General features: G+C 40.5%; 1 protein-coding gene across 2 annotated transcripts in view; it reads right to left on the reverse strand.

Annotated features, from left to right (window-relative positions):
• The window catches only part of bcl11ba (BCL11 transcription factor B a), a 51244-nt gene that overhangs the window by 16804 nt on the left and 8288 nt on the right, over positions 1-26152 (reverse strand). Inside the window, exons 2-3 of one of the 2 annotated variants that reach the window (XM_059352888.1) lie at positions 22948-23430; positions 13370-13456 (exon numbers count right to left, since the gene is read on the reverse strand). In XM_059352888.1, the coding sequence (XP_059208871.1) occupies positions 13370-13456; positions 22948-23430 (570 nt within the window). The remainder of the gene's footprint in view (positions 1-13369; positions 13457-22947; positions 23431-26152) is intronic. The other variant, XM_059352890.1, reaches the window with a different exon arrangement.

Consider the following 26152-nt stretch of genomic DNA (forward strand, 5'->3'; position numbering starts at 1 on the left):
CTAACCATAACCCTGACCATAACATAAATCTAATTGTAACCTTAACCCTAAAACAAAGTCTGAACTCTCAAACAAGCCTTTAAAGAAGTGAGGACAGGCTGAATTGTCCTCAGTTCACAAAAATATCCTCACTCTGTTGGTAAAAAATGTGTTCCGGTCCTCACTAAGTAGGAAGTACAAGAACAGAGTGTAGATGATAAATGTCAGTGTGTGTGTTGTTGTTGATGATGAAACAGGGAAGCTCTAGTGTGTGTGTATTTTTATAATATTGATAATATTACAAGAAACAAAGAAAGTTTTTTCTTACAGTTTAAGATGTTTTTTTAAAATACGTTTTTCAGTAAAAGTAAAGTTACTAAAATGAGAAGCTTACAGGGTGTAAAAAGGTCAAGTGTGTATGAAGTTGTACAAACAATACAGGTCAGAGTCGATAGCACTTTGCAAGCTGAGTTAGAGGTAATTACATAATTAATTTAAGGGGTAATTGCCTATGTATTGGCACTATGTGCTGCTGGAGCTGGTGAGGCCATTTACTTCCACTGAAAAGAATATTTTCTAATCTCGGTGTGAAAGAACTTGACTGGCCGATACAGACCCCTGACCTCAACCCAATCTAACGCCTTTGGGATGATGTGGACTGTGAGCCGGACCTTAACCCCCATCATCAGTGTTGGGCAACACAAGGATACTCTCGTGGATAAATGAGAGAAAATATCTACAGCCAGGTTCAAACATCTGGGGGAAAGGCCTTAGTAAAGTACTGATGGACAAGAATGTATACTGTTTCTTAAACTATGTCGTCCACTGTTGGCTTGATCAACATAAATATACTTCTACATATTTTGGGAGAACTGGAAATAGAAAGAATGGGATAAATGTCTGAAGTGCATTAGAAATACTTTTTTTGACAAACATATATTTTGAATTATAAATTTCATGTAAGATGCATGACTCATTGATGTTAACCACTACTAGCCACATAGGCCCTTTGATGAAGGTACCATGTGTAGGAGCTATTTCATTAGTTTGATTATTATATTATTATTGTTTATTTTGTGTACACTAGGGGCACTAAGCACCAGACCAAACAAGTATTGGGCATTGATGAAGGTAGCAAGTGCTAGTGAAAGGTAATGCACCAGAAGGGAAATCGTTTTTTTTACCAGAGCAAAGGGAGGCAGCATGAAATGTTTTTTTTTGCTTTGAACTGGAAATTAAATTAACCAAAATCCTGTCTGGATAATGGACTCTTTAAGTTTTAAAGTTTTTAAAATGAAAAACTATCTATACAATACTATATAGCCACTGTGGAAGAAAGCATTTAGTGGCAACAAATTAGAATGTATTTTAATGGCAGAATGTAATTTTTCATCTCTTTTCATTCAGGGAGGTTGTACTGAGGAATGTCCTGATCACAGTCCAACCTGGTCTCACAGAAATCCGTGAAATAGCCACGGATTTCGCAATGCAAGTTAATGACAGTCATATCCCGTGGCTATTGGTTTGTTCCAAGTCACGTGACTTTCAAGGTCCCAGCGGTCAGAACAAAAAACATGGCGGACAGTTCTCTCATTTTTAGTGAAAAATCAATATTTTGACTTAGTTTCTGCATAGAAATGGATTTTGATCACATTTGTAGCGAGAAATATATGTTTTATTTTCTAAATATTCACTCAGTGAATGTACATAATCACTTTGTATGTTGGAATAGCCACGGGATATGTCATTAACTTGCATTGTAGCGAAATCCGTGTCAGTTTCACGGAAATTTGAGCGAAATCCGTGGCTATTCCACGGATTTCTGTGAGATCATGTTGTCACAGTCACAAAGCTAAACACATTTACAGTACAGTACCACTACAGTCTGATGGCCACTGAGCAGCTCCACAGGAGGAGTTGGGGTTAAGAGCTCTGCTTCAGGGAACCTCAGTTGTGGTAGCGAGGGAGCAGCAAACACTGCTATAAAATGAGATGATGAATCCCTTATTGAGTGTACTGAGGCAGATTTTCAATGTTTACTATCCTGCAGCGACTGCTCCGCCGTGGAGACTGAACCTGTTTTTGTCTTTCGAGGTTTAGTCATTGACATCTTGTCAGGTGAAGAGTTGGCTTGGTCTCTGTAGCCACAATAGAGAATCTCTGCCATGAGCCTGATTTGACCGGGACAGAGCTCCAACACATTTTTGGATCCCTCTCTTTCTCTCTCTTCTACGTCTCCTGGTCGCCTGTCCCATCCAATCCTCTCCCTTCCATAAAGCTCGTCCAAATTGCACACTGCCAAGAGGGAGTCTCCTGGAACACAGCACACACACACATACATGCCAGAGCCCCATCCCAGACTATGATGTAGCAGTGCCCCTCCTGTCTGAATAAAGACATATTACAGCGCTGCCTGACACTGGTGTCAAGAAGAAAAGATGTCTCTCTTTCTTTTCCTGCTGTTCCTGCACCTCGCTCTCTCTCTCTTGACAAGTGGACCAGACAGAGTGAAATCCCAGGTTATGACTCCAACATTATGCCTTCTGATCAGCTTCATTCTTTAAACTTTTAAGAGCAGATCTTTTCTTGTAAATGTAACCTTTAACGGCTATTTAAATATGTTCTTCCCTAACGGCAGAATACAGGGGGGACATATTGGAGTCGACTAGCTTCAGCCATGGAGACAGATGTAGAAAGAAACGGTTTGCTGAGATGGAAAAAGAGGTAAAGCAGGGGGAGAGGGGGTTGAAAAGCGTGAGTGTAGCCTGGGGTCTGACTGTTATGGTCAGACTCCACTTGTTTATACAGAAATGGCAGCGAGAAGTAGGAGCAGGGAGGGAGAGGCGGTTGGAGGGGGGCAGGTCGAGGACAAGAGCAGATCCAGACCAGATGGAGGTTAGAGGAGGGCATGGATGGAGGGATGAATGAAGGGAGGGATGGAGGGGACAGGTCTGTGCTGGAGGCCCTTATAAGGCCTGTGTGACTGGAGAAGGCAGCAGAGCCACAGCAAAAATATATACCTGCAGGCAGGGACAGAGGGAAGCACTTCAACTGAGTTTGTAGAGTCAACCATATTTTTAAAATCATATAATCAGGCATTATCCTGTGGGATCATCGTTCTTTCATACTAATTTTATGCAGCTTTCCTAACATTGTGCTGAAGCACAATCTAGAGATCATTAAGACTCAAAACTCATCTGTTCAGACAAGCATACACCACCTCGTCAACCACTCACCATCTCAATACTGTTCGATGTTTTATTTTGTTGCCACTGTTTTTGAATTATTTTATGCTTTTTTGTAAAGTAACCTTGGGTGTTCTGAAAGGTGCTTATAAATAAAATGGATTATTATTATTATTATTATTATTATTAAGATCTGGCCAGAAACATACAACAAAAAATAATCGTAAAATGATCAGACAGGTTGTTAACAAGCCAACAGTATCTTTAGGCTATCTAAACCAAATAAATGTCAATTAAGTGCATATAAAATATAAGTAATAATCTATCATTGTATAGGAAAAGTAGTGTGTACACAACTCAGACAAGTCCAAGAGGTCAAAGTCAGTTTTCTTAATTTCAAAGTTTGGCTTAACTCATCTCATCACCTGACCTGCCGTGTCTGACTTCTAAGTAATGTTACCACATTCCCAGATATCCCAGATAATTAATTGCTGAGTAAAATGTTTTTCTGATGGAGAATAGCTTTTATAAATTCCTTTAGATAAGAAAGCAATATCACCACTAGTTTGACCAGTATTTTTTTTTACCTGACCACTTTTAATAAATATAAAAACAGTGAGATGACCTCAGTGTCATCCCGGTAGCTTCAGCCCTGATAATCCTTCATGACGTTCATCAAGGTATGACTTCTGTCAAAGTGTACTTGTGTTCGTGGTCATTGCCACAGTTAGGATCACTGACTGGAGATATTTTATGGAGTTTCAATACACATGCACATAAAAAACAGGTGCATGCGTGTGGTACGAGTGGACAGAGCAGTGACTGCAGGCAGAGAAGTGTCCTGGTGAGGGAGCATTTCTGCTCTGCATGCACAAATGTGGTCTTGCAAGCACAGGGCTGAATTTTTGAGGCTTTGTATATTGGACAGTGACTCCTGGATGAAAACCACTGACCATTGGCTGTTTGGTTTATCACACAGAGCAAAGTCTTACACTAAGATGACATCTTTCAGAGATACCTTTTCAATATTTAGGTATCTATTTTGACTTCTATGAAATATGTAGCTCCCTATAACAGCGTATTATAGTGAATTTTTCATTTTCATGTTTTTTTCTCCTCACGTTATGCTGTATTTCTTTCTTTCATCCCTGTCTCCCTGTCCTGTCCACCCCTTTGTCATATTGTATGTATGTTAGGTATATGTTTGGACGGGTTGATGGCTAATTTCATTGTCCTAGTACTTGTTACTCTGTGCAATGACAATAAAGGCCATTCTGACTCTGATTCTGATTCTGCTACAGTACAATTCCAACAGTGGGATTCCTTAAAAATATCAACTTGGTGTCAGACTTAGCCTACAACCTGTGAGCACTGTAAGGCAAAACTAGCACAGGCCCCCACTGATCAACAGTTAAACTATTCATACACACTGTCAATAACATAGTAACAGCAAAACATCCACTGATTCAAAGTGGACCAGTTTTAAATATGTACACATCATCTGTTGCTGTCAATATAAATCCCACATGCTGTATGATCAGTAGATGGACATCTATATGTATTTATTTGCACTGTTTGTATAAATAGAGCAAGATACCAAAGACTTGACTTGCCATAAATATATAAAGATAGACGGATAGATGCCTGACTTTACACAGAAATAGACATAATAGCTGATACAAATAAAGGTAAAGAATAGGCACACGGGCAGAGCGCATACCATTAAGGCTTAGTCCTTGTGAGCAGGCGTGTCTTCCCCTCTGTCTCCTCCTTTCACTCTCCATAACTATCAAATATTTGCCAAAAAATAACTTTAACACTATAGCGTATACGCCTATATAAATACTATGTGTGTGTGTGAGAGAGAGAAGAAAGAAAAGGAGCTCCTTGTATTCGCGCTGTCTCCACATTAACTGGAAGCAGGCCTGCTTCTATAACCACTCAAATCTGTTTTCATTTGCCAAGCCTCATACCATCACACACACACACACACACACACACACACACACACACACACAGACACACACAGAGAGAGAGAGAGAGAGAGAGTCTGAAGAATAGTTCAGTAAGGCTGCCCCATCTATTTAAGTGAAATACATAGTTTTTTTCTGTTTTAGACAACAACTCCATTGTCACATAATGAGTAGACCAGTACGTTAGTCAGCCTATGAAAAGTCTTATGTGACCCATACAAATATTACAGCTAATGTACCTGGATAACTGTGCAAACTGTAAGACATACACCACATCCTGCAGCTGTAACATACAACATGCAGCCACATCCTGTGACATGCTACCATCTCTAACATGCTGGGACATGCTGCAACATGATGCCATGAGGCCAAAGGCTGCTGCAACAACCTCTGACATGCTCTGATACACAATAGGACATTTGCTGTGCAAGTTTGGAGAAAAAAAAGGAGCATAATGAGCAAAAATGTGAAGGCTGCAAAAGGTAGGAGTTAAGTGGAACTAGACAAACTGGAAAAACTTCTTTGTCGTATGAGGACATGACTGTCTGAGAGGCCTGGAACAAGAGAGCGCGATAGAGCCTCGGTCATAACTCAGCAGCCGTACAGCAGCCAAACACAACAAAGATGTGAACAGAAAAGTGTGGTGTGGGGAAAGAATGCTTTTAAGTCTAAAATCTCTTAGAAATAAGTTAACGGGGTATTTTGGCACAGAGAAATAAAGCCTGATATGTTTGTGTGTTTATCTCTTGCAGCCATATTTCATTGCAGAAACTGAGGAACTTAAAAGGTAAAATAAGAACGCTGACTTTAACTTTTTTTCAGGCACAGTGGTCTCCTAGGTGAAAGTTGCCCCCTTTATACTACGTCACCTGACTTCTGCCGTTACTCCAATCATAATTAATATGGTCGAGAGTCAGCCCTGACACCACAGGGGTACATGGAGCTTATCACTGACCATGATTAGTTTAATTTGCCTTAAATGTGTGGTTCCTCAGGAATAAAAGCTGAAATGCAGTGAAGGACTTTTAGTTCTTGAGCTTTGCTCCTAGGGCTCCTTGTTGGGGATCTATTTGAGGTGTAAGTTTGTATTTGTACTGACCATTTAGGTCTATGGATCTTCTCATCTGAGTGTTTCTGTGCGTGTGAGTGTTTTTTTGTCTAGCTGTTGCAGTAGAGCTCATGTCAAGCTACCCTGGATGCACTGATCTGATTTCCCTTGCTAGCGAGACTCCTCACCACAGCCAGGCAGATGGCAGTGCTGTGCTGGCAGCCATGACGGGAGGCCCGCCGAGGGCTGAGGCCCACTGGCGGCCGGTCACACTTTATCCACTGACCAATCACAGCTGGGCATAGGAAGAAAACATTTCGGATCCTGCGGTTGTTGTAAATACCTTCATGGGTGGCCGTGTAGTACTGCAGTGTACCTAAGCATCTTGATGACATAATAATGTGCTGTGGGGCAGGGGGACCAAAAACAATGTAGGAACCCTCTGGTGATTAAGCAAACCTTAGACAGGGAGAGAGAAAACATGCGCCCGCCAACCTGCAATTTCCTCCCAGGTATGCTTTTTATCTGCAAGCCTTCAAGTGGTGCCAAAGGGGCAGTTAAGGGATCCTGTGGTTGGCCGGGAGTGTCGCTAAACGGGCCAAAAATTTAGCAGTGTGTCATGCAAAGGGAAAAATGTGTGTGCAGACACTTTGACATAGCACACGAGCATTCCTGGTCAGCCATGTGATGCTGTTTCTGTAATCAGTGTAACTGATTGTCTACTGGAAGTAGACTGTGGGTAAAGGCCTGCCATTGTCACCTCTCTCACATCTCATCCCCTCCCACTATCTAGTAACTATCTTGCAGGGAGGACATTGCTGCATCCAGGGCTTAGCATCACCCAGGTTGATTGTGATTGGTTCAAAGAAATACAAACAAGCCAGAGTGTTTTTTTCTTCGATTGCAGAACGTCCTCCTGCACTGACACAGCACTGTGGAAGCTGTGTAGGACTACTATCACTAGAGGTGGGGGAAAAAATCGATTCAGCATAGTATCACGATACTTTACCTGGCAATATTATATGGATTAATTGCCGGCAAGTATCGATATTTAGCGTTACGATGGCCCGCTGTTCTCGCCGCTCCGGAGGCCACATCGGGCTCACTTTTAGGAATATACTGGACATACTGGTATCATATGAAACGAGAAGATCCAAGGAATCTATAGGCACCGTGCGTTAGGATATCGTGTTGGGGAGTTGTCAAAATAATGCTGCAAAGTTAGGCTATTTTTTTTATGTTTAATCGTGATTTTCAAAGCAGACATGTGACCTCTGGCATCATGCTACTCCTGAAAATAGGCTGTCTGGTTCTCACAAGTCTCCTCTGTACATACATGGCTGCCTCCCAATTCAGAACTGAGAATTTAAATTTTTTTAATAATTGTTTTTTTGACAAAACAATTATTTATTGAATTTAAATTTGTGGACACAAAATGCAGTTAAATAGTTAAATCGCAATATATTGTATCGCAATACAAACCATATCGAAAAGTGCTTAAAATCACAATAATATGGAATCGTGGCTCAAGTATCGGGATAAAATCGTATCGTGGGGCCTCTGCTGGTTCACACCTCTAACTATAACCCTTTTCTAAACCTAAATACATGCATGTACAGACTATGAGCAGCTTTTATTTTAATATTCTTGCTCCATCTTTCCCCGTGCATAAAGGAGAGCAAAGGAAGAGAGAGGATCTGCCTGTTTCTAATCAGAGGGGTTGTGCTGCCAGTTGTTGGCTCTCAGCCAGCATTGTTTACCCCCAACCTCGTTCCGAATGGCAAATTACCTCAGTGATGGGCAATTGCAGCCTAACCAACAGGTAGAAAAGACTGTTCCCACATGGCTAGGCCCCCCGATCCATAGACACATCCTCTAACTACCTCAGTAACAAAGTAGATATAATTTAAATGCATTATTTGCTTTCCTGGGAAACAGGACACAGGTTGCTTTCTCAGGAGAAAAACTATGCATGTTATTGATTTATTTACAGATGAAAAAAAAACAGAGATGGCAGCAGCCCAGCTCCTCTCCACCGGCCCTCTTTTTGTTATCTGTGATGTTGCCCAGAGAAATCAATAGAACAACTGTAGCTAGCAAGCTTTGTTTATCTTTTCCTCTAAGTGAATAATTCAGGGGTGTCAGCGGGGGTGAGGCGAAGCTTTGATACAAGCGAAAGGGTTTGGTGTTCAGGGGGGAAATCTAACCCCCTCCTTATCCTGCTCTTCTTCTCTCAAAAGTCTTGAGGAGATGAGAGATGCTGAAAGCAGCTAAAAATCTGGTTCTGGGTGAAAGATGGAGGGAGACCGCTGCTCTGGTTTTACTGCACCGCTACCAAGAATGTCCCTCATACCAAATAAATAGATGAATATGACTGCTGAAGACAGCAACATCTGCTAAATATTGGGTGAAAGGAAAAGCCAGTAAATGTTGGTTGGGCTGTCGTAGTGTAAGGGCTTGTGCTAAAAGTTTTTATGAGGTGGTAAAGGGCTCTACGCAGTGCTATGGGATGCTACTGGATTCCTATTGTGTGCTACAACTTTGTTTTGAGGATGCTGAAGGAGGTGCTAAGAGGTATGCGTGAAACAGACCAAGGATATTCCAAACATGTCTAAGGGCAAAAGTGTTTATAGCTGTACCATACAACCACAAAAGACCATTTTAACCCCTTAGTGTTCCGGCAAATTAACCTTAAAACACCTACAATGAAAACGTAAATTGAAAGTTGTTCTTGAATAGTTTGGAGTAAATTTGTGGTTTTGATCAAATTTGAAAGGTAACACTCTCGAGTTTATTCCCAAAGAGTCATAATAATTGTAAGTGCTGCTGTTATTGAGTGATGGAAGTTGAAACACAGTGAAAATTGAGTATTTTATTGCAGATCATTATAGCTGGGACGTATTTGCTGGAAAACACAATGGGGTCAAAGTATAAAATATTACCTAATCCCAGCTCAAATTTGATGAAGATATCTCAAAAATGACTATTTTACACAGATATATAATTATCATAATAATAATTTTGATTATATATTTATGGAGACTCCAATAGCATCCTCTGTAACCATGGTGACATACCAAATGTCCATAAATTAAACGTTGGAAAGGTGTTGCTGTGGGAGGTTAACACTATTAGACAATATAAAAAATATATATATAAATAATCTGATGCATACTGACGCATTAAGTCATTAAGTTTGAGTAAAGAGGTTTAGGTACAGTATACATGGTGCTCCCCTCTTTGTGGTTTTAAGCTTAATAAGAAGGCCTTTTTAAGGGTTTTCACAGATGGAACCTACACCAGCCAGACTGTAACACCAAACCATCTGCTGTTTCCATGACATGACACAAACAGGAAGGGTTTAAATTGCTGTTGTGTCATAAGCTTCGCTTGTGAGTCGTCCCTCCTCATGTGTAGCCCGAGTGGTGTTAGTATGTGAAACTAGGGAGACTTAAACCCTCCTAAACAAGAGGATCAACATGTATTTGTCAGGCTATGCCACCCTCGGTTGCATGCACATACATAAACACACACCCACAAACGTGCACGACAAGGCAGCAAACATTTCCAGCGAAGTCGCTAAACCTCAGCGTCCCACCTTCGCCACGGACACACAAAAGCCCTCAGTCCCTTGTAATTGAGGTTTAAATCCTTTCCTAACATCCCTCCATCCCTCACTCTTCACCAAACATGGATTGCACCGTCACAGGGCCCCTAATCCCTCCCAGTTTAACCAAGTGAGAAATTAGCTTTTGTTAAGTGGTGATTTGGCCGGTGCTAAACGCCAACAGCCCATTGTAGAGGAGAGGGGCAGTAATGAGTCCTCTCAACGCAGCAAAACACTGTGGTAATCCCATCCTGTCCGTGTGGCCGGGCTGGCCGCATGCTGCTGGCTGCTATTGTGCAGTGACAATATTGTCAAGTTATTTTTACTCAAGAGCTACGTATGTCTCTGTCTGTTTTGTCCAAAGAGGATTTGAAGCATCAACATGTCAGCTTGGCTACGAAGGCTGACCGTATAGGTGTTTCTGAGTGTGTGTGTGTGTGTCTGTTTTGCAGTCCTCCCTTGTTCTGCTATCTCCAAAATTACAAAATTAAACTTTGTATGTATTAAAGAGCAGACTGCTCTGGCAGGAGGAGAGAAGACAAAGCACAGCATCGTCTCTGAGACTCAGCAGGGAGAACTCCGCAACGGAAAATCCCTGCGATTTGGTCTTAGTCCGAGTGCAATTCAGGAGTAAATTCAGAGAAGTGTGCGATGGCAGGGTGTTACGCTCGAAAAGCAGGAGATATTTTCAGGCGATAACAAAAGGCAAGAGAAGAAAGAGCTGCTAGAGAGAGAATTGGCGATGACCAGCGTGCCAAACATTTTTTATAGCCAAACCAGAGCCAGATGACTGTCAAGTTTATTCCCCCACTGTGGTAGGAAGATAGCGTGGATGTGATTTCTTACTGTGGAACGCTGTCACTCTTTGCACCCTAATTTATACAGGGCACAGTGTGCAGCCAAGTTTACACCTGCACCAATACAAATGCAATCCTATTCTTGGAAAGTGAAGATTTTTTAAATTTCTTTTGTCTCCATCTTTGGTGCAAACTCCTCAGACCCTGTGCATGCCATATCTTATGTTAACCACCCAGTTCTCCTTTAATTTATCCAATTCTAAATTGAACATCACCAAAAAAGCTGATATTATACTTGATATTGGTTAGGTTGTGCTGTGTGCAGGGAAACATACATTTATTTTCATATAAATATTGTGAGTTACTACTTTAATTACAGATGGGATGTTTTCTCGATATGCCAGGATGTGACTCCCACCTTCATTCTGTTATTAAGCATAAAACTTCAAGTGTGTTGGGAAGGCAAGTTGAAGTTCAGTGGGTAAATGTGTTGGGTTGTTGTAAGAACAAATCATATGGAGCTCAGATGGAGTGTCTGTCACGATTAAAAATACTGCATCAGTCTGCAAACACAAAAACTGCTGTGCCTCCGAAGAGATTTTCACAAATCAGCCCACTTCTTACAGAAAAACAACACATCTTCAGATATTTCACCTGCACAAATTGCAAAGTACACACACCCCCACACACACAAATAAACCCACTTGCCCAGAAACAATACAACGTGAATTACAAATTTGTTAACACACACATGCATATGTTCCAAATTGACACAAAATAAAGGTGTGTATAAACAAAAAAACTCCCGCACACACACAGGAAGCAGCAGGCACAATTTCTTTTTAAACATACACTCTCTCTCACACACACACACACACACACACACACACACACACACACACACACACATACATGTCTTTGTGTAGTTGTGAGGACCACCACTTCCCCTCGCCCAACACACACATTTCAGGGTTTACCATCTCTGTTAGGACCTTCCCTGAAATTCATACAGATGATTAATTAAGGCCTTTAGAGGCTATCCTAGCATTTTCTTTGTGAGGACTGGGAAAAATGTCCTCACAACTACAAATGTCCTCACAATTTTGGTATTCTGCCATGGGTTGGTCCTCACAACTATATGAAGACAAACACACACACACACACACACGGTGCAGCCTGCATGAGCGCAGGGTGCAGCCTTTCCTGGAGGGCCTGCGTCCTGAAATATCATCAGTAGTGAGTCCAGATGAATGTCATGGAAAGAGTAGCTCTGCATCCAGCCATTGTCACCTCCACAAAGCCTCCCAATCAGCCTCAGTCAGCCTCTCTGTTCCCTTTCACACACTACCTGTCTGACAACTGCTCCTAGCTCGGGGACACAATTGGAAACAAACTACACCTAGCGCTTTATCGCCTGATCTGATCTCTCAGACAACACGCTATATGAAAGCCTCTCCCATCGACAGAGGGATTATTCACCTAGGAACATATAGTTTATTCAGATATTACATTTCCTTCTGAGCGATCATTACTCTGGTGGCAGTGTGAATGTTGTTGATATGCCCCAAGTTCTTCTATCAGATGATTTCACACATTACGATTGAACTTTAACTCTTGATGTTTTTCTGGTGAGCATTTCCTTTTATCAATTAAATATTAATGATCTGTTTCATTTTTCATTGATGTTTATACAACATGCAACAACTTATTTAACCTATTTAACACGCTAAAATGTATTTTCTCCAATGTGCAATATATCTGTAAAGTACTTTCAGGAAAACAAACAAACACAAAGAATAAATATTAATATTAAATGCCAAATAGCAGAAATGTATGTATATAATGTGTTTAGAATGTATGTATATGTCTTATTTTTTATATTCTCTTTCTTCTATATCTATGTGTGTGTATCTTAAGCTGCTGTGACAACTAAATTTCCTCACTGCGGAAAAAATAAAGTCATATCTTATCTTATCTTATTTTTAATAGCAGATCCATAGCTTTATTCCTGCCATTAAAAATTACACTTCAGTAAGTTATTTCATTTAGCTGAACGAGGCCATACTCATCAGAAAAGTGATTTTTAGGTGTTTACCTAATCCCCCACAGAGCAAAAGTGAAACTACAAACAAAAAAATGTATATAGCAAGTGGACAAAAAAAGCTTCTGATCTTTATAATTATACATTATTGAAATCTAGGTTCAGAACACACATACTAAACAGTTTCTCTTGTAGTTTACTTGATTAGGTTGTAACAAGAAAAAAATGTAATTACATTATTTTATTAATTCTGTTTGTTGGCTTAATGAATATCTTTCCAACAAGCACAAGACCTTCACAGGTTGAACATACGCCTCATAGCAGAGGCCACTTGAGTTGATACATTTACATTTTATACAGTAGAGTTTATAGATAAAAAGATGAAAAGATGAGAATAGAAGTGAGTGTGGGTGGATATCATGCATATGTGGAAACCAAACAGCTACAATAATGCATTTTAATGCTACCACACTGCTCTTTATTTATGGCAGCTTAGCTTTTAGTATGCAAACTTTGTCATGAGGAGTTCAAATTCTGATGGCACACACTGCAGTATAAACTAATTTATCTAAGAATGTGGATAATTAGCCACAACAACATGTTTTATTCCTATGAAAGGCCAAAAAAAGCACATGCCAGTTCATTTTTTACACAATTTTAGCAACAGTCTATGACAGGAAGCAAAGGAAGTGCTACCACATGGCTGAACTAATAAACACAAAAAACAAATGGCACCTACAGGAGTTCCAGGGAGAAGACTTGGCTCTGACTGACAGCTGATCAGGGGGACATGAAGAGCAGAACAGAAACCTCTCCTGACCTCGCACTAAAGAATTGAGAGAAAACAAACAAAAAGAAAAATCTTCAGTATTAAAATCTTTATCCATGACCGCCTCTGATTCATGTCCATCCTGCTGGAAATGTCTTTGCGTTGGCCGGCACCCCGCGCTCTCCACGCTGCTAACAGCTTCTGGCTTTAATTCTGTCGTTGCATTCGAATGAATCAGAGACCACCAAGAAAAACACACATATTATATGCTTTTTACCAGAGCCCTCTACTTTGCAGAAGTCTAACACATGACACATACATTTACAGCCCTGTGCCAAAACCACAAGCAAAAGGCCAAAAAAAAAGATCTGAATAAATGCCTGAACTCTGGAGGGACCATGAAGAAACTCTAACTGGGTTTAGCAGGAGGTTTGTTAAACGTGATCGTCCCTGTGGGGAATTCAAATGAGCCAGTCCTTGAGGGAAAAGCTTTAAATAAACGGAAAGCTTCTAAAATCAACCTTCGCTCACTTAGATGCCATTTTCATCAAAGAAAAGCTGATTTTCCAAAGCTATTAAAAATGAAACAGCAAAGTAGACGTCATGTCTCAGTAGCTGCTCAACCAAGTGGTTCTCAAAGTGGGGTCCAGGGACCTCCGAGGGCCCCGCATCACATGTGGCTCTATTTAGGGGGGTGTTCAAATATAAATCTGCTACTGAACCACAATGGGTAACACACACACACACACACACACACACACACAGAAAAACAACAACAACAACAACAAAAAGGCATCTGTAAGTAGAAAACACGTTCTTATTGGAACGAAAATTCATTTATAAAATGCTGAGGATATTCTCCAGTCATGATCAAACCCAACACTGTTTGAGAAGCTGAGAGCAAAATAAAGTCTCTACTGTTTGAAATGAAGAACTGAGAGTAAACAATAGATTCACAAATGGCTGGCAGCCAGCCTCTCTGAGAACATGTGAATGTGTGTGTGTGTGTGTGTGTGTGTGTGTGTGTGTGCAACGAAAGTACGAGGGGGGGGGGGGGGGGGGGGGGGGGGGGGGTTACTGAAAAGCCTCTCCTTTTACTCTCAACAATTACAGGATATTTTATAAGACGTAGAAAGAAGCTGCCTGAAAAACAAACCACAGCAACCCCCCCACCAGCCCGCCTTCATCATCTCTGCCCTGTCTTCATCCTCACACACACACACACACACACACACACACACACACACACACACAGCCTCTTCCACCAATCTCATCCCTGACGCCAGGACATCAATTTTCGCAAGTCGCCGAAAATTACCATGCATGAATGCAAAAAAGGCTGATCAGGAGTAATTAACACGGCTTCAAATGCAAATTTTATTAATGCAGAACTACAAAGTCATTATGCAAATGAGGGTTTCATTGAGCCTCTTGACAAATACTCCCAGCTCCAGCCATCTAGCAGCCGGGATGGATGACAACTCTGCTCGCTCAGTTTAGACTGGAGGGATGCCTGTGTGTTTTAGTCTAGTTAGCAGATTAGCACTGGTTAGCGCTGGTGGCTAGCTGTGCGTGTGTGTGTGTATATATGTGTGTGTGTGTGTGTCTGTGCATGCATCCATGGGCTAGTCTGTGTGTGTAAACTGTGTGATTAGGGAAGTGGCTAATGGCTGCACGGCAGAGTAATGAACCTGAGATCCAGGGGATGGAGGGATGGAGGGGAGAAGGGGGGTAAGATGATATGAATATGCATGATGCTCACTGGCTTTGATGATTAAAGACAATTTTAATATTTAAATGAGTGCATGCAAAGTGATTACCACGGCAGAGAGAGGCGACGAGGCGAAAATCGCAAAAAGGGATTTTGAAAATGCTAAGAAGCACATGAGATGCCGATTTGCCTTTGTATGCTCTATTAATGGCAGAAAGTCTCTCTCTCTCTCCGTCTTTTTACCCTGCTCTTTCTGCATCTTTTCCAGCCTTCAGGTCTCAGGGTTTTTTTTGCTTTAAGTGTCTGGTTTATGTCCAGGATGCTGGATTTAGAGAGGAAAGGTAGAGCGTGAATTTAGAAGAAGGGGGGAGGAGAGGAAGGAGAAAATGAGGTGCACACACGCTGACACCCATCAGCATTCACAAACACGCAGAGAAGAAGGAGAGCTGGGAGTTTAGTCTCAGTGTGTTCATGTTAGCTTGACACAGGTGTATAGGGAAGCTGATTGCTTCCAACAAAAAGGGGGAATATACCTTTTCCTTTACTCCAAATTTGTCTAATTGACATGTTTTTTTAGCTGGCCTGCCTACATGTGATTTGAAGTGTGAGGTTGTGTGAACTGGATGGCTTCTGTGCCATTTGCGTGCAGTTTCTACAGCCAAGCTTGCTGGCAAAGGTCACTGAATACCTTCAAACTGTTTGTTTAACCACAAGCTCTTGCTTTCTATTTCTACAACTGTTCAATACTGTTAGGACAGTTTGAAATATTTTGATACTAGTGCCAATAGCTGAACTCACACCAGAAGAATACCACTTTTTTTTAACCTTCCTGTTATGTGGCAGGTCAAACTGACCCATTTCAAAGTTAAAAAATCTATTAAAAAAAATAGTACAAAGTATTTTCAGGATGAAACATCTTCTGCTTGGTTAATTAAGTAAAATCAACACATAAAATGAAAATGCTCATCTGTAAAGTGCGAGAATGCAGTCTTTTGTTTTGTTATTTGAAATTTTGTGATATAAGAAAAAATGTAAAAATTTAATTTAAAAAAAATCAATTGTCTTTTATGTGAAGGCATTTCCAATGTATATTAAAAAAAAGTTTTAACATGCATTTTTTTTTAATAATTATAATTATGAATTATCGTCATTGAACCATGATCTGTGAGAGGCAAATCATTTATTGGGATTTTTTAGTTTCTGACACTTTTGGATTAAACATGTCCCGGGTCAAATTGACCCATGAACATTATGCTCCTGACAAACGAACATAACAGGAAAGTTAAAATAAATATTACATTTCTCTATAAACTCTATTCTCATTTCACAGAAGAAGCTAAAAAGCTCTAATGCCAAACCTGAGCAGTTTTTATTAACTAGTACGAGCCTGAATAACATACTAAAGACTGGTCGCTATCTTATTAAGAAAAAAGCCATTCAATGTTCATAGTTTTTCTCTCGACTACATCACTTTGTAGTTGTTGGTAGGCACATTTTAAAAACCAAGAAACGTAATAGGAAGAAATGTAATAAATAACATTTTCATGTAACTTGTTCACCACCGTTTAAGACGGCAAGTGTAGTCTCCTCAGTGCTCGATGCGTTTGTGTGAGTGTGTCCGTCCACGTCCTCTCAGGCCTATTAAAAATGCATCAGGACTGTACTGTGTGAACACAGACAAACACAAACACCCAAACCGAAAGTAGCCAAAAGCACACAGGATACAGAGGGCGAGAGAGTTACAGAGAGACGAGGAGAGAGAGTGAGCAGCAATACAAACCAGAGTAATTACCACTTCAAAAAGGCCGGCGCTCCATCCGAGAGGCCTCCCAGCTTTATTGAAACAACGCGAAAAAACAAGAGCAGCGGGCACCGTAATGCCTCTAAAGTACAGGCTGTTATATCAAACACACACACATTCACACACACACTTACAACAGACACTGTGCCGTAGCTCTTTGTTAAGTCTTTGTGCAGTTTCCTTTGGAAGATAAATAAGCATATGGTAAATATTTTAGGGACATGCCACTGTGCTAAGTCATTAACTATTGAAGATGTGCGTGTGTGAGTGTGTGTGTGTGTGTGTGTTTACATAAGATTTAAACATGCCCTCTTAATTTTTTGACACTGTGTGCTTTTCTTTGCAATTTTTTTCCCTCATTTCTAACTCTGCTAATCGCAAACCCATTTTGAAATTATGCCTTATAATTATTCTATTTTTCTGTCTGATTATCAACCTAAAGCTGTGTGTGTGTGTGTGTGTGTGTGTGTGTGTGTGTGTGTGTCTTGTTTGCCTGGTCTCTGTGTGTATAAGCAAACATATTTGTGTTGAAAGACAGAGAGAGAGGATGAACTGGAAAAAACAAAAAAGTCAGCTGGGAATAAGTGACAGAAAAAGCAAGTGGTGTAAAAGCAGAGGTAGAGCTAGACAGCTGGCACACACACAGTCACGCTCACACACACACACACTCACACACACACACACACACACACACAGACACGCTCACACACTCACACTCAGACTGTCAAATGGCTCTGTCAGATTAAAAGGGTGTCATCATATTTGACTTTGTCAAAACTACACGCCTCTTTATGCGTGTGTGTGTGTGTGTGTGTGTGTGTGTGTGTGTGTGTCTGCGTTCCTCTTCACTCCAACCAGACTTAGTTAAATGTCTGAATTAAACCCTAGTTGACAAGGCTTTAAAGGCTGCACAGCACTGTGTCAGGTAGTGTTAAACACTCCTCTGTGATATTTGTACACTACGTGGATATATGTTGGTGCCTTAAAGGGAACGTTTGAATTTTTTTAAAGTGGGGTTGAATGAGGTACTTAACCAAAGTCAGTGTATTACTAACAGTAGATGGCAGTCGGGTCATCCCTGGAATACAAAAAGTTCTACAGTTAAGAAAATACAGAGCCAAAAAAGAACATCGTCCGACTGCAAGATAAAGCCTTGGAAATATTCTAGATATAGTATACACTAAAACTCAAATGGAATTTTTAGGTGGGCCACAAGTACATTTTGCTGCAGCCCCTGTGCTGCTAGCTCTGCCTGCTCCTCCAAACTGAGGCTCTGCCCACCGCTAACTACCGTCAGTAATTCAGCGACTCTGAATCTGGGCAAATAAAAATGATACGTGTAATCTAATGACGTGAATCTAAACTGTCAGGATGCCAACTTTGTGGAGTTTTATCTAATCTGACTGACAGTTACCTGGGAGTGTGGACAGTGTGTGATCAAATGGTTGCCTGTTCAAATACATACACACAAAGACAAGGTATACAGTGCAAAGGGAACTTGACCCGGCTCACTAGGAGAATACTGCGGTTTTACTGTTTGCTGTGAGTATCTGTGTGAAGTGAAGCTGGAAAAAGGAACCCGGTAGCTTAAATAAACATTTACATGTTAACCTTTACTGAATAGCATAAATTGAAATTCAGCCAGTGCAAACCCCAGTGCTGGGTCACAGTGACACCTGTGGAACTGATCGGGTCATGAGTTGTTGGGTCTGGGCTCAGACCCTGGTGCTGGTGTTTGTGCTGGATGAATTTGAGTTGCTACAGCCTCTAACTGAAGTGGGTCTCTGGTGGCAGGGAGGGGTAGAGGGACAGTGGGATGTTAATTATTGCCTCATTTGTGGTCTAATAAACCACATTCATATCATAATAAGCCCTTATTGATTTTTTTCCTATCTATTGTCATATTCGAATTTTTGTCATGTTTTAGTCTAAAACAGATTTTACCAGTGAGAAAGTGATTGATTTTGTCTGGCCATATTATTCTCTAATATTTATCAATCATCTATAATTGACCCATTTGAAGCATTTTTAGCCATTTTAAAATATGACAATTTTTGACAAAAATCGACATACTATAGTATGACTTTTTTCAGGTTTTGGACATCCCAAAATATAGTGTTTACTGTCATTTCTGGCCATATTGTGCCCTAATATGTATCAACAGACTATAATTGACCTATTTTAAGCATTTTTAGGCATTTTGAAAATTTGACCGTTTTGTCAAATTTTCAAGAGCAGTGATGGAAGAAGTATTCAGATCCCTTACTTAAGTAAATGTACTAATACCACACTGTGAAATTACTCCACTACAAGTAAAAGTCCTGCATTTAAAACTTACTGAAGTAAAAATACAAAAGTATCAGCATCAAAATGTACTTAAAAAATCAAAAGTAAAAGCATCCGTTATGCAGAATGAACCCACTCAGATTGTTTTATTTATTCCAAATAGATTATAAAAAATGTTTGTATTGATCCATTTATGTATGCAGCATTTTAATTGTGTAAAGATATGGCAATAGCCTACGTGCTATTAACTTGTGGACTGACTAAGAGAGGAGGACGACAGTAAACTGACATGGCACTAGCAGGAGCTGAATGGATTTCCAGGTGGAGGAGCAGAGGCTGTTTGCTAACTCTTTTCCCTAGATATGGATTTTTGAGATCAAAGCTTTTTGGGGGTCTGTGAATGGCCTAAAGGGAAGTGTGTGTTTGTGTCATAAAATGGTGCTTTCAGATATTCTCCATGTTATTTTCCCTCCTGTGGTGATGTACAGATACATGCACACACAGTAGCCTTCTCACTAAAGTGATGGCTATCATTTATGTCCAGGAGACAGGATTAAAGGTGGAGAAGACTGTGGTTGAAACTTAGTCCCATAACACACACACACACACACACACACACACACACACACACACACAAACACACATACAAACACACACACACACACACACATACCACTTTGACTACAATAATACTGGATCAAATATGGAATAAAATAGTAAAACATCATGAAAGAAAATCAAAAAGGGTCTATTTACTAGTCAACATTTGCTAAATAATAATCATAGATTTTTTTTTTTTTTTATAAAACATGACAAAAACCCTGGCAGCCTTTAGTTAATGGTACAATTTAATTTCTATTTGGTTTCTTCTTGGCCAAATAGTGTTTCCTAGCAATATCATATTCGAAGAAAGTTTAAATATAATGTATCAAGGCCAAGCACACAGATTTGTATCATTCCCTGTAACAAAATATTTAAAAAATGCACACTACTGTAGTGATGCTTTAACCTGGGACACTACGAGTCACTTTCTTAGAGCGTCACATGTGTTAATGTGTGTTAATGTGTGTTACAGAAGCAATAGTTTGACCTGCTGCGAGCCGGTTACGACGCGTCCTCGCTAGTTGTGTTCTAAGCTGACATCCAAACTCCCTAATCACGTTCCCCCTTGCTCTCTCTTTCTATGCTCTCCCCCCTTCACCAGCTAATAAAAGGTATAAAATCTATTGGACGAAAAGCTCAGTCTGACTTGCAAAGAGAAAATTCCACCTGCCATATTTCAATCCCCCGTTGATTATGAGCAGGGCTGAGCATGTTCTCTCCAAATTAAACTCTGACTCGATTAATAAGCCCTTCTGTCCTCTTCTTGTGTTAATAAGGTGCTAGTTGGTCGTATTTCATGTGGAAATTGTGAAATACCGAGGGTAATTTTGAAACATAAAATGTTATTGCAGCAATATAGTTTACAGTTGCCGCAGTGCACGTCCAATTGAGCCGCTAATATGTTTTTGCTTTTAATGTGAAAATTATTACACGTTCTGTTATGAAGAAATATTGTGCAATTACAATTTCAAGCCTTTCATCGCTGCACATGTGGAGTTGATTTCACAGGAGGACTACAGTTAGATATATTGCAAGCATTTTAACACAGGGGGAAAAATATACTATGCACATAAATATGAATAATGCTGACCTAATAATGCGACCAATGCCAATCAATTAGCCCACATGCTTGAGTGCAGCTCTGCAGACACTCTGGGTTTGTATGAGAGCTATTTGCACCCCCGACTGCACAGATTGTTATGCATTAAATGTAAAGCTGTAGCGCAGTTACAGAGCTAAGTGCCGAGCTTTCACAGGTTCAGGTGGCTGTTCTGCCTACAGCAGCGCCGTGCGGCTGCCTAGCATACTTGTAACAGCCTGGTAAAATATTGATGAAGTTCAGGTCCAAACATAGTGTTTTACAGCACAGGGCAGACCGCAGACTGACACGTTCAGAGCAGCTCTGCCCTGCTCCCAAGCACTAAATGTGAAAACAGACTCAGTTACCTGTGAGTGCATTTCCTCATGTGGCTTTGGGCGAACGTTTCCCTTCAAGTTTAGTCTACTGCTGCTAATGAATTGAGTTATGGTTTTTTTTTCCAATCTGATTTTAAGCAGATTTTAGAAAACTTTTGAAACTCTGCCACAAATTGAGACCAGCAGACAAATGGTCTAGATCAGGGTTCTGATCAGGACCGGCTGAGCTGGAATGCTAAACATATTTCATGCATAAATTTGTGTGTTTTTGTCTTTACAAATGCTTCTAGTCAGTGCATTTGAATTTTTGGAATATTTAAAGCCAGGTTTGATTTATTGTACAGAAAATTATGAATATCATGTGTGTGTATAAAAAGTATAAATATATATTATATATATATATATATATATATATATATATATATATATATATACATTATGTAATTATATATTATATAATTATATATATTTTACCACATATATTCTTTATCATCAATGTGTGAAAATCATCCAGTTACAGCAGAATATCTAGAAGTAGTGGGTCGAAACTGGATTTGTTGCCTTATTACATCTAGGTTTTGTATTTACTATGCAAAGCATATTAAAATGCCTTAGTACTATACAAATAAATGTGGCTTGCTAGGCTTAATGGCTGCAGTGTTTCCCCGGACCAGGAAGGGTCGAGCATGATTTTGTCTATTTCTGAACATGCAGTCTTTCATACTCCGTGATGGATGCACAAGGAGGAGTTTTCACATCAGACACATGAGAGAAAATTCCAGGTAAACTTGCAAGTATAGATTTGATGTAACCTTGAAGCTATGAGTATGATGGTAGCCTTTACTGTGCACGCTCATATCCAAACAGCCCTTCTGGCTTACAACCGAAACAGTGGTTGATCTCATCTGCAACATATTACATGTCAAACTAGAGGAACACTTATTTTCACTCTGCTTTAATCTTTGAGGAGTGTGTACCTAGCCGTTGACTCGTGAGTGATTTCAGCACCTGCTGGTTGTTGGCGAGTACCTGCTGTTGAGCTGCAGATTCTGGTTTTACAACCAGTGACCTCTAAGAAAGCAGGACATCTGAAAGGGGTTCCTGCCACAGACTGGAATATTCTGCTCCTTCCCTCTGGCTTTCATTGAGCATCTTCACTGGTTTGAGAGATAACTGCTGGTGCTCTTCTCCCTGCAGCTGCTCTCCTGCTAAACTGCTTCTTTACCCCTCTAAATGGGGGAGAAACTAGCCTCTTTTTAATCCCTCTTTCTCTGTTTTTTTTCCTCCTCCTTCTCCTCTCATCGTGTTTTTTCCCCTCCTTTGCTTATTTGAATTTTAATGAGCTTTTCACCTTTTTAAGCAGATGGCTTAGGCTGGATTTCTTCATGAAAGTCGGGGTGAGTCTCTCTGTCACGTTTTGCACAATTTGTTTCAACTAGCCGAGTCCTTGAGGGGGTTTAGGGCTTTGAGTGGGTACTGTGCCTGTCTCTCCCCTCTTTCTCTTCACTCCCTCACTCTGTTGTCCTCTCTCTCTAATGAAATGAACATCTCTCTCTCTCGCTCTCTCTCCTACTGGAGAGGATGTGGTCTCAACAGGATGCCTCCACAAAAGCTGGAAAGGTAATTTACGTGCGTGTATGTGCAGTTAAATACCCGGTCAGAAAAAGGCATATGTATTTAGGGTGATGAGAAACGATTTTTGTTTAAAGGGTGTGTGTTGATCATGCCTACCTGCTGGTGTGTTCTCCTGCTTGGGGCAAATTCCTTTGATGGGCGTCCTCCCCCCCCTTTCACGTCTTTCCACCTCCTCCTCCTCCTCCGGTGTCACCTGGATGCCAATCTCCACCGGCTCCACCACCTTCCTCAGCTCCCCGCGTGCATGGTGATGAAGGTTCTGCAGAGTGGGACTCCCTCCTCCTCCTCCTCCTCCTCCCCGGTCGGTCATCTTGTCGTAGCAGCCATTGGCCAGCAGCGGTGTTTGGCACTGCTTCTTTTTGTGCTCGATGAAGAGGAGGATGTCGCCCAGCGGGAAGGTCATCTGGCACTGGCCGCAGGTCAGCAGGTCGTGGTCGACGTGGAGGCCGGATGGCAGGGCGTGGGCCAGACTAGGGTCCAACGGGTGGGGAGGTAAGCCGAGTGGGTGAGGGGGGAGGCGGAGCGTGTGGAGGGATAGAGAGTCGGAGAGCAGGCCGCCATCTGGATGCTCAACCTCCGCTGTCCAATGAGAAAAACAGAAGAGACACGTCAGATGATGTAACAATTCACACGTTAGAGCAAAAAAAAAGTTTGAATTTCTTGACCGGCCAAATTGAGACACCAAACACGTGAAGGAGCTTCTTTTATCTGTTTATTTCACCTCTTCACATCCTTACTTGCAAGACGTTTATTACTGTTACACTGGAAATCTGCTAAATCTCCTTCTATTTCCCATTGGCTTAAAGACACCATGTTTTTTTTAAAGCTTGAAAAAATTAAATATACATTAAGAGGAAGTACAGTCATTTTTTCACAAATGGCAACCTTTTATTTCCTATTTCACTAATTTGGAGGTACTACCTGATTGAATTTCTGCCTATTACTGTTGTTGTGCATTTTATATTGCATAATTGATCAATAGTATGTTTGTTGGTTGTGATGTGCCGAGGTGGGGCGTGGGTGGGGGGGTAGGGGTTTACACTGCACTCTGTAATCTAATTTAATTCTTTTTCTTCTACAATTCTATCAGTGTTTTTGTTCATTTTCATTTGTGTATGTGTATATGTGACTGTTTACATGTACATATATGTTTATTTCACCTCAAATACCGCATGACATTCCAGAGATGAATGTGAAAAGAAAAAAAAGCTTGAAAGAGCTTGTCTGGTTGTCTAAAAACGTCATGTGATTCAGAATTGGAGAGGAAGGAAACCAGGAATTTTCAAAAGTTTCAAAAGAAGAGTTCAAGAAAAGAATTATATGAGCAGAACTTAAGTTATTCTTGTCAGTGGTTTCCTATTATTTTGTAAGCAATGTCGGCTAGGAAGCCCTGGTCACCTGTTAAAGTTAGGAGGGTGGAGAGAAGAAGTGACCCCAGGGGTAAACAGGAAAAGACAGAAATCCCCACCACTATCATCATCACCATCATCATCATCACCTCTCCCTCTCTCTCCCTAATACAAGATGATGGATGAGCAGCAGGTTGGCCATTTGTCTCAGCCTTCACATTAGAAATGCAAACAGATTTGGGATGGCAAATGCAGATGAAGGCTCCAGATGGAGCAGCCCACCTCACCATATACCTGCTTTGAAATACACCACTGTTAAACCCTCTGCTTCTCACACGGGGAACGCATATGACAACCATCAGAAACATTCCAAATGAACACTGGAATATCTTTAGGCAGGAGAGCGACTAGCAAAATTACAAATACACTTATTTTTACAGGAACACACTAGTTTGTGGCAAAAGAATGTCCTGATTGATAAGATAAGACATCCTTTTATTCATGGTGGGTTTTATTTATGGTGGATATAGCTCCTGTCCTGGGTTTTTGGCTTTATGATTTGATCACTTTGGATTACTTGCGCAACCCCACTGACAGACTGGGCCACAGTGCAGGCCTCAACAGGCACACAGCCACAGTGAGAATATATATACACACACAGTCGCCCATAAAGTTAGAATAATCTTGTTTTCAGACACAATCCTGTTAATTGTGTTTTCATTGTCATTGTGATGTGTTTGGAAGAGATAGATTAATAAAGTTCTGAGAAGATATACACAATCGCATTGTCACAATCATTACATGGAAAGAGGTAAAAAAATATTTTATTCCAATATTATGGGCGGCCATGTATATTATACACACAAATGTTGGCTAAACCTTAGACTACAGTGTGTTAGGAAGAGGATGGTCATCTGTAGAGTGTGAAATATTAAAATAAATTAGCATTATTTGCTTTGTAATAACAATATTAACCAAACTCTTTTACAAAAACGTCATAACTTTTTGTGCACATCTTTATCATTCTATCCATAATCACAAATCAAATAAATTAAACATATATAAATATATTATATTATATATTTAAATACAATTTTGAATAAAATAGATTGGTTTAATTCTTCTATTCTATTCTTTATTTATTTGTTGTTGGTTTTTGCTACAGCTACAGGAAGCGTGGTTGTGTGTGTGTGTGTGTTTGTGTATGTGTGTGCATGTGTATGTGTATGCGTGTGTGTGTGTGTGTGTGTGTGTGTGTGTGTGTGTGTGTGCATGCATGTGTATGTGTATGTGTGTGTGTGTGTGTGTGTGTGTGTGTGTGTGTGTGTGTGTGTGTGTGTGTGTGCATGCATGTGTGTGTGTATGTGTGTGTGTGTGTGTGTGTGTGTGAGCAGGTGTACAGTGTCAGCCCGCATTTTCACACACCAACTGTGCCACTCCTTCTGCATGTGTGTATTTGTTGCATGTTTGTACTGCATGCATCGTGTGTTGTACCATGTTTGTATGTGCATGTGTACATCATGGGTACACACACATACTGTATGCACTGCATATGGGTGCATGTGTGTGTGTGTGTGTGTGTGTGTGGCCTTCAGGCAGCAGCCATCTGTCCTCGGCTATTGAAATGAACAGCCATGTACAGCAGAGTGTATTTCTAAACATTAGAGAGGAAAAAGCCAGTGAGCTGACCTGGAATAAACACACTCCACAGTTACACTGACCCTGTAAACTTGACTTCATCACAGAGATGAATGATTATAATAATATATTAGAAATTGTGATGGACAAACCTGAAATACACAGGTTACTGCATGAGTGAATACACACTGATCAACCAGAACAGGGTCGAATCTTTTAAAACCAGAATTACTATGAAATGTACACTCAAATACAGATATGCATGCACGAATGTATATACAGTAAACACCTATACTGTCACAGTCAAATCCACT

This window comes from Centropristis striata, chromosome 16 (assembly GCF_030273125.1).
Source record: "Centropristis striata isolate RG_2023a ecotype Rhode Island chromosome 16, C.striata_1.0, whole genome shotgun sequence".
NCBI lineage: Eukaryota > Metazoa > Chordata > Actinopteri > Perciformes > Serranidae > Centropristis > Centropristis striata.